This window comes from Alosa alosa, chromosome 1 (genome assembly GCF_017589495.1).
Source record: "Alosa alosa isolate M-15738 ecotype Scorff River chromosome 1, AALO_Geno_1.1, whole genome shotgun sequence".
NCBI classification, from domain to species: domain Eukaryota; kingdom Metazoa; phylum Chordata; class Actinopteri; order Clupeiformes; family Clupeidae; genus Alosa; species Alosa alosa.
In genome coordinates this window covers 15,692,831-15,702,830 of record NC_063189.1, presented here as the reverse complement: position 1 = coordinate 15,702,830, position 10,000 = coordinate 15,692,831, and the positions used below count along the sequence as shown (strand labels likewise).

Genomic DNA, 10,000 nt, shown 5'->3' with positions numbered 1-10,000 from the left:
TCTTCCAAACTGCTCAAGCAGCCACATCACCTTCACAAGATGCCTTGCGCAACTGACAACGATACCTTGGCACTATCCATATGATTAGTGTCCATCAGAGGCAGTTGGCACACCTGAAGAGTGAAAAATCACCTTGACTCATTTTCCAGTCACCAGCAAGTGGAAGTCTGTGTCCTGCCTCCTGTTGCAGACATCACTCTTGTGCATTGTTCCTCTCGTTATCTGCAGAATGACCACTCCATTGGCTGTCATGGCTACTGTGAGCATCCTCAAGGGCAATCGTTCATTGTTCAGCAGCTGTCCTTCACGGCTAAGTGTCTCCCGCCACCCCCAACCCTCTCCCGCTCCAGCCAGGCCCAGAGCCGCTGAATATCTCATTGACTTCACTCATTGTTCTGGTAATAGCTCAGTTGGATGGTGAAGGCCATTAGCGATGGCGACTAAATTACTTTGTTGTGAGCTACCAGATGACTCTAGCCATGACTCTACCCCTTCACGGCCAAACTGTTCTCCGTTACAGGACAGGCAAGACAGCGTCATCTCTGATCTCTAATGCTGACACGGAGTTCTGGTCACCCATGCAACCCTTATCACCTTATCACAGAAAACCATAGCTCCGTACTGTCTGGACATCTTAATGTGTGTGGCACATGAGCAGCCCAGAGAAAGAGAGAGAGAGACAGAGAGAGAATAAGAGTGGAGGGGTGCTCAGGCATCACTAGTGAAGCGATTAGCTGCAGGACAGATGGCCAAAAAGAGAGATGGACCTGTCATAATTGTCCTATCCATGGAAGCTGAGCTGCTGTTTGGAGCAGTAATTGTCCTGGGATGGCATGAAATGAAGCACAGCTTTCCCTCTCTGTCTTCTGCACTGCACGTTACTGTTTTTCTTTGGGGAAAGAAAGATGATTTTGATTCTCTCCTCTTCTCTGTGTGTGTGTGTGTGTGTGTGACGGGGGGGAGGGGGGTGTAAGCGGGCTCCTCTACATTCTTCGTTGTGATCATTAAAAATACAGGCGAAATTAATGGGTTCCTGCTGATTTTGTGGGACTCTTTCCTGAGGGGCTGATATATAATTAATATGCCTGCCTACCTACCTTTTCTCGCTGACTTCTTTCTGCCTTTGTCCCCTTGAGTTCTCTAACAACTCTCCCTTCTTGTCTTACTCCTCTTTTCCTTTCCTGTTCAGCATACTGCATCTCCGTCCTGATTCTCACTACCTTGCTTTCTTGGTGTGCACCTCTGCCTTCCTTCCTCGTTCTCAGCCCAGCTCACTTACTTCCTCTCCTCCCCTTCTCTCTCTTCCCCATCTTCCTCCTCTGCATCTCTCCTTACTTCCTCTCCTCCCCCTTCTCTCACTTCCCCATCTTCCTCCTCTGCATCTCTCCTTACTTCCTCTCCTCCCCCTTCTCTCTCTTCCCCATCTTCCTCCTCTGCGTCTCTCCTTTCCTCACTGCTTTGTTGACTTTTCATTTATCTCCATCTCGGAGAAAGTCTTTTGACCTTTAAGACGGAAGTCTGAAAAACATTGAATAAAACAATGAACAGAATCATTTGTAAAGGTTACAACACGAAATCCATTAGGCAAAGCCACGTCCCTGGAACTATTTGTCTACGCTTGGCGCATGAACAAGAGATTCTGGGATGGAGTGGAGAAAAATAATGGAAGGAAAAAAAAAAAGTTCTGGGAAATAACTGCTTTGCCATTCAAATCCCCCAGTCATTTATGAGACCTTTTCGAATTTGTTTAGTTAATTCAGTCTGACTCAACATGGACCAGAGACAGAGGCTTTTAGTTCTAGTAGGGAGCAGAGGGATTTAGAATGTTAGTTTGTTCAGACAAGTGCAGTCGTACCCACCCCCCTGTCTCTTGAGTTGAGCCAGGAACATTGAAGCACTGTAAGGTTGTATGACTCATAGTGGTCACCTTAACCCGAGCCTTAAAGCGTAACTTTCGCCAAAATGCATCCTAGGGTGTTTTTGTGAATGTACCCGAGTCACACTTTCGTTTAAAAGCATAATTACGGACACAGAGTTGTCCAAAACCTTTCTTTTTAGTAAACTCCGTGTACACGAACAATGTTCTCAATGCTCGAGTTCATGTGTAGAGACACTGATGATACTTCGATCAATGTTGTGTCGAGCTTCTTAGTGTTTTAAAAATAGCGATTTTGACGCAATCTTGTATCAAAATAGTAGTGCCCCTACGATTCCTATTCAAAAGGCCATTTGACCCAAAAACACCCTAGGATGCATTTTGGCCAAAGTTACGCTTTAACCACCAACCCCTGATGTGAATTCCGACCTTGTCTTGTAGATGTACAAGATGCAGCGTGTGTCTGACCATGATTCTGGAACCTCACCCTTCTGGACTGCTCCCTGACTTTACACACACTGTACAGATAAGCTGACACTGCAACACATTTCTGAAGTAGATACATGAAAACCCTCAACCTTTCTATGGCCACAACAAGCTCATTAGCATAACTCTTTTTGTATTCCCTGCTCTCACCAACACATAGTTTTTGTACAAAAGAAAACAGGGTAACAAAATGAAGTAACAAAGTAGGAAAAGAAATACTCTCGTAATAGGAACTCCAAGGCTGTAGAATGTTACCTCTTGCCAATAAAATGTGGATAAATCCATCAAATGTACACTCATCATGCAGCCGCAAGGCAGGTTAGATGAGGGTGTTCAATACAGTTGTTCTTGTGGCTTGTTAAAAAACAATTTCTCATTAAATCTCAAAATCTCAAATGGCCAGCCTGCAGTCTGTAGTGTCAGCACTTCAGATGCTGTTTGCTGCACTGAGGTGTGTCTGTTCATTTCACCTAACGGTGCTTTGGATACGCAGGCTTTTTGAGTCGGACTCCAATATTTACCCAGTATGTAAATGCATTTGTGTTGATCGTTTCTGGTTGTGGCACTGCTGCTGGGGTGGCTTGGTACCCTTGCAAATACAGTCCCAGTGGGCTATGGTGGTCTTGGAGGAGGCCGACATGGAGTGGTATTTGTGATTCCTGATACTATAGGGAAAACATTACAATGATGTGATGTGGTCATCTGTGCTAGTTAGTCTAAGTTAAGTCACAGGAGAGGCCTGTGTTCAAAAACATTCTTCACAAAGGATGTGAAGGAATTTGAATTTCATGTGGTATAAGTCTACTGAGCAAATAAATACAGCTGCAAACATCCTCATAACATTACCAAAATAGCGTTAAGCCCACAAAAAGCACTGCTTTTATAGCAGAACACTGTAATATGAAAAAATAAGTGATCATATTTTGCCCGTGTTCATTGCCATTGCCAGCAATGCAGGCTTTCTTCTTTTCTCATGTTTGTTCTAGACATGGGAGTCCATGGAAGGATGCACATAAATGGCAGAGGCTCACCGTTAATATTTCATAAGTCATGTAACACTGACTCTGAGTTGATGCATTTTAGAGAAGAATCAGAGCATGGACACCCCCAGGTGTGCTGAAGACTGGAGTCCATTTTGCCACGTGTGCCCGCGGGCACGGTTCAGCTCTCATCATAACCACTGTGCATATCTACCAAGCTTTCGTATTGACCGGGCTCCAACTTCCTGCTCCTCCATCTTGGCCTCACTTTAATGAATGGAGATGTAAAACTCCATTCATCAGTTTAATTGGAAGCAGCACCAAATGTATTACAGTATTTTTTCATCCCAGCCCTGGCGCCAAAGTGATTTGCAATTCCGATTTATGCGCCTGCACTAATGCGCAATTGTGTGTTTCTCGACAGAGGGGTTCTCCTTTGTTTGTTCTGATTGAAAATAACATTAAAACGAGCCAACCAAGTGGAAAGAGAAAGCTAAAGAGAGAGAGAGAGAGAGTGGGGCGAAAAAAGTAGTGTAAAAAAACGGCAAGGGATTGATGGAGAAGAAGCGATAAGCAATCTTGTTTATTGAGAACTCTCGTTCATGGAAGGAGGATTGTTATTGCATTCCTCATCGCAGAAATTTATTCTTTCTCATGGTGGGGGTCTGGGAGCTCAATGAGACATCGTCAATATCATCGCCAGGCCAGATAAATAGCCCTCTCAACAGGAGAGCAACAAAGCAATTTTTTTTGAGAGCGTTCAACTACAAAGCTCTTGAAACAAGGCAAAAATGAGGCAATGCCTGCCCGACAACACTCTTCAGCGCAGTTTGGGGTTGCCGTGATGTAGTCACAAGGCAGAACTCATGCCACGCCACTGAACGGGCACACTCTATTCTCATAGACAAGATGGCTGCCAAGTGGCAGCCTAGAGATTGGTGGGTGTGCTCTGATTTGAGTTTTGAGTGCCACAGGAGCCAGGGGTGCTGCCGAACTCAAACACCTGGCACTGACTGACTGACTGACTGACTGACTGACTGACTGACTGGCTGACTGGCTGACTGGCTGACTTGCTGGTGAGCTGGCTATGGTGCTGAGCCAGCTCACCATACTGCCACTTCCTCTAGACAGAAGGAGTGGGTGTTGACGATGTTGAATCAATTATCACTTGAGAAAGCTGGCATTTTTTTTTTGTTTTTTTTTTTACAAAAATTCAGAACTGAAAATGGCTGGGCCAAGTTGGCCACATTTTCAGTTAGTGACACTGTATTGTTCAATTCGACTGAGATGAACAGATCACTCACTTCAGTATATCTCATCACTTTCCTGGAAAGGCGCTGATGCGAGGGCAAAAGCTGTTAGAACTGTTTTTTTTAGGTTCCAGCCTTTTTTATTCAGTGTATTTGACACAACCAGAACAGAGAGTTGGCTGCCTTGCACCCTCAAACCTTTCATCCTTCGAAAGCACAAAGGAGGTTATGGTGGCGGCATAGACTTAACAGGTCAAGCCATGGTTAAAAATAGGAAGTGCAGTATTTATGAATGGCACGGCAGTAGTCTCTCAGGCACTCCAAGTGCAGTCGCGTGTTAGGAAATTAAAGGAATACATCACAGCGTGTTTGGAGAAGAAAAGACCAATAATACTTTAAGGTTCATTGCTCCATTGCCCTCGTATTACTCAGATATTCTTCTGTCTATGTTTGGTTGCCTCATACTCCCAAGAATGTTTGTTTTTTTTTTCATTGGTATATTAATATGTTCAGAGTTTACCTCAAGTGCCCTCCACCTTTTTTTTTATCACAACTAATATTTTATGAGAAGAATGAAGGTGTGTGTGTGTGTGTGTGTGTGTGTGTGTGTGTCTGACTTAACTCAGGAGCTGCTCACCCATGCAGACGTCTTAAGCCCCTCTGATTGGTTAAACGGAGGCACCAGCCCGGCATGTATTCCTGCCGCATCTCTGATCACCCGACCCCATCTCTCCCCTCTAAGCCTCCTGTGCTAATGGCCTTGCAGGCTAATGCAGATAGACTTTTTTACCACTCTCAATCACCCTCTTTCTTGCTCTTTTTTCTCTCTCCCTTTATCTCTCTCTCTCTCTCTCTCTCTCTCTTGCTCTCTTCTTCATCCTCGTTTCTCCCTCCGGCTCTCTGGACAATAACACCTCTAATGAACACCTGCACAGTGACGAAAGTTTTAAATCATCAAAATGTTTGTTATGGTGATGAGGGCAGCTCTTGGATAACCTCTCCCACTCAGCTCGCAAAGCTTCATTAGTCCCTGTTTACCTGTTTCTTATTTTTACCCTTATAAGCGGTTAGCTAATATATAGATTTTTTTTTTTTTTTTTTTTGCTGTCGTTGGGTAATGGCTGTTGTGATCGGGTGGGCTTGAGCGACATTGGTGTAGGTGTGTGTAATTGGATCTAGCCGTCGTTAATGTCATCTGTGACCGTGGAGCTGTGTACCTGTGGCTGTGTGAGGAGAGGAGGTAGGTGGTGGAGCACTTCACACAAACAGATGTGCTGTCTCTATCTGTGTTTGTGTGTGTGTGTGTGTGTGTGAGTGTGTTTCATCTGCACGCCCTCCGGATGGTGTGTATTGCCGTGCTGTGGCGCCAGCTGGAATGTTTTTGGGTGCCTTTGCCGGGGTACTACTGAAGCAGAGCTCCCCGAATTCCCTGTGGGTCTAACCCACGCACCACTGGCATCACAGAAGTCCATCAGATTCTGTCTCTCTCTCCTTCACTCTCTCTCTCTCTCTCTCTCTCTCTCATTCAGTCTCTCTCGCATTTGGTGTCTTTTCTCTCATTTCATATGTGCAGACTCCATTTCCAAGCTGTTCTACCTCCACACGTAAAGCAACCCACTCACTGGCTGATAACAAGTGACTCACTTTGAGTTTCTCCTCCCTTTGCGCTTTCTCTATCCTCATTTTCCCTCCATCACTGTCACTCCTGCTCTGGGTTATTGGCTGACTCTCTTCTCTCTGAGCTTCTTAAAGATTGCTACTCTAGTTAGTTGAGTGTTGTGCGTGTGGTTTTATTGTGTGGGCTGTGCCTTGCCGTCTATTTCTGCGCCGTGCTGAATAGTTCTCAGGTGTGTGTGTTTACAGGCAGATCCAGTGGGCCTGTTGACCCCTGTTCCTCCACAGGGCAGAGCGCTGCCTGTGGTCCTGCACCAGCACAGCCTGCCTGAGGCCTCTCCACCCAGCACTGCTGCATTAATGCACTGTGCAATGCAGACACGTAAACTGTGTAGGACCTCCGTGGATGCAGTGTAGTATAGACAAATCACTCGTCCCCTCATTTGTGTCAAATAGTCAGTAGAATTGACATGCCACATCAGCATATCAGGGGGTGAGGGGGGTCCCTTTGTTTGTACCCGTCAAATGTGGTATTGTGCTCTCAGGGGGGGTCCGCACGAGCCGCAAACCAAGCGGAGGGCAGATAACCGTTACAGGACGTCAGATTGGGAACAATTCACACCCGTGCCCCAAAGCACCACCTCCTCCTATCAGCTGGGCCCCAAAGCACCACCTCCTCCTATCAGCTGGGCCGCGTGAAGGCAACTTTGCACCCTCACCCAACCCTGGGGCAGACTTGGGCTCAGAAGAAACTGGGTTCCATTATCAGCTCAGGGATATCATGTGTGTGTGTGTGTGTGTGTGTGTGTGTGTGTGTGTGTGTGTGTGTGTGTGTGTGTGTGTGTGTGTGTGTGAGTGTGCCTGCGTGCACGTCTGTCTGTATATTGGGTGGCGCATAGCTTGAGGGTGGAGGAGTTCTTTACAGAACAGGTCGTCCTGCTCATGGTGAAAACAGGTATAATAACATTTCCCTTATCAGCACACACACACATGTGAACTACTGTATACACTCCAATATGCATTTGCTTCCTAGGTCAAATGGAAAATAAAATTATGCACATTTGCTTTTGGTCCTGAATGATGAATTAGGGTCTTAAGTTCTTTCTCTAACTTCTTACTTTCACCTTGACCCCTGTCTGTGTGTGTGTGTGTGTTTGTGTGTGTGTGTCTGTGTGTGTTTGTGTGTGTGTGTCTGTGTGTGTCTGTGTGCTGGATAATGACCAGAGGGACAAGGCCAGAGTTATCAGGAAGCAGCAGAGACGGCAGTAGCAATCTGCTCATTGCCTCTATAAAGAGAATGTGAAAAGATCAAGCCAGAATGAGAGTCCTATTGTCTACCAAACTGCCTGACTCGACTCTAACTTCCATATCTCCCTCTCTAACTCCCTCTTTCCCATTCTCTCTGCCTTATTCTCTCTCTCCCTCTTTCCCTTTCTCTCTGCCTTATTCTCTCTCTCTCTCTCTTTCCCTTTCTCTCTGCCTTATTCTCTTTCTCTCTCTCTCTCTCTCACTCTCTCCCTCCCTACCTCCTACAGAGCTATATCCATGGGAGCAGCCAGGCTCAGTTTGTGGCGGAGTCGCACATCATTCTGCTGTTGAGTATCCTTTTTCTGCCGTCCCCAAAGACAGGCCGCTGGGAGCTGACTCAATCGACCAGCCTGCCTCTCATGGACCGAGAGCAGGGGCTGGTCCAGAGGCTCTGGGCTCAGCTGACCCCATGCTGGAGAGGAGAGCTCATAGCTGCCCCTCCCTCACCACAAAGCCAACCTCCACAGTGAAAAACAGGCAAATGAAACATGGACACTGTCTTTTTTTTCATCCATATTTATTTCCTTGTGCTATTTTCCAGTTCAGATTATGTTTACAATCCGTGTCATAACTGTGGAGTGTTCTGTTTAAACACAGAGAACATATTCTCATTGTAATGTGCCAACACTCTCCCACCACAACATACAGTAGGGCCTACACACATTCATGCTTGCATGCACACAAAAGAGCCACTGCCTATTTTTGTATTTGATGGCTGTTCCAGTGCTGTTTTCTGTGGTGTTGGGTGCTTCGGTACCAAACAGTGCCGTGTTTGACCAAGATAGCGATCAGGCTGAGGGAGCCCAGCCATTACAACCTGATTGCCATCCTTGCCTTTGCACAAGACGGGGCCACATTTGAGGATGAGGGAACGTGTTTTGAGTGGGTAAGCTCACAATGCAGAATGGGGGAGTCTTGGGTGTGTATATTTCTGTATGCAGTTGTGACTTTGTGTTGATGTGTCTCTCTGAATGTGAGGGCGCTCCATCCGCTTTCAGGCAGGTGAGAAGAATGGGCTTTGATTTGAAATTGCTTGGGGATTTGCCCACGTCTCTGGAGCCACACTCGGTGTCAGAAGAGCAATTTAACATCCACAACAAGGACAAGAAACACACACACACACACTACACATATATACACAGATGTCTTATGGAAACAAACACAGGGTATCTCACACACAAAATGTAGCAGGATGTATGGAAATAAACACTCACACGATGGGGCACGTGCACACACACGCACACTAAGACTTAAAAGTCGGACAGCTGACTCCCTCATCCTCAGCCGCTCTGCTCCAGGCTGCCTCCACCCTAAAAGCATGGCAAGCCTGCTGGCACTTCCTCCTTGCTGGTAGGGACAGCTCTTGGCTGGCACTTAAAGCTAAAAGGTTTGTGTGGGGAAGAGGGAGGTGTGGAGAGAGAGAGAGGGGGGGGGGGTTAGACCTGGCACTGGGAGATGTTATGCCTGCCACCTCCCACCAGGAAATGGAGATTTCAAGAACTCCACCTTTGTTCAGAGCAATTCCCATATTGAGCGTCCTAATTTAATTGTGGATAAAAACATTCGTTCAGGACTTTTAATGGTTGACATGCTCATAAAAGTTGATTCCCTGAGAGCCAAAACCAAGGAGCAATTTAAAAAGCTGTTCTTGTACATTGAATGTTTTTTTTTTTTTTCCTTTCAATTGACAATATAATTACAAACACAATTTCTAGAACTGGTAATCACAAAGCTTTCTCCATCCCTTTCATGGCTCTGTCTGCTTACCTGCCTGTTTACAGATTCATCTCTTTTAAAAGCCAAACATGAGTCCAACCACTGGCCCCAGAGCAGGCCGCAGATTGCCTGTGCTCCAGCATGCTGCTGAGCCTTGGCTTGTTGGATGCAGTGCTGGGCCGCTTCATTAGATGCCCCCCTCACCTCAGGGCCCTTCCCAGCGGCAGTGTGCTCAAGCTTGATTTGACGACCCACATGCTTCAGTTTTTTTTTTTTTCTTTAGACCCCTGCAGAATTCTTTGCCGTTTGTCTATGAAGGCAGAAGTCCTCTTTAAGACACTCTGATGAAGATTTCTCCGCAGGACCCCACTGAAGCTTTTGATTTTTTCTCTTTTTTTCTCGTAGCTATGAGAAACGCCTTCCTCCATGTAATGGAGGAGAGGAGAAGTCAGCATTTGCACGGTGCGTCTGTCAAACGCCAGCGCTTGATGCGTCACTGGAGCTCAGCTGAGCCTTGTTTGCAAGCCCAACAGACCTTTTGTTTTAAACAGGCTTCCTTAGGCTGCCTTCACATACCTGCACGCCTCCTCCCAACCCACACGCACGCACACTGTCACGCACACGCACACACACACACAGACGCATGGACACACATAGAGACCCAGGAGTTGCTTAAAGCCCTGTTTTAACACAAGGCATCACGGTGCGTCTGTCAAACGCCAGCGCTTGATGCGTCACTGGAGCTCAGCTGAGCCTTGTTTGCAAGCCCA

The 10,000-nt window shown here is 46.4% G+C and overlaps 1 protein-coding gene across 1 annotated transcript in view; it reads left to right on the top strand.

Moving 5' to 3' along the window:
- Nucleotides 1–10,000, top strand: part of tusc3 (tumor suppressor candidate 3) — a 64,229-nt gene that overhangs the window by 42,992 nt on the left and 11,237 nt on the right. The window contains exon 7 of the mRNA XM_048254957.1: nucleotides 7,742–7,805. Within this exon, the coding sequence (XP_048110914.1) occupies nucleotides 7,742–7,805 (64 nt within the window). The remainder of the gene's footprint in view (nucleotides 1–7,741; nucleotides 7,806–10,000) is intronic.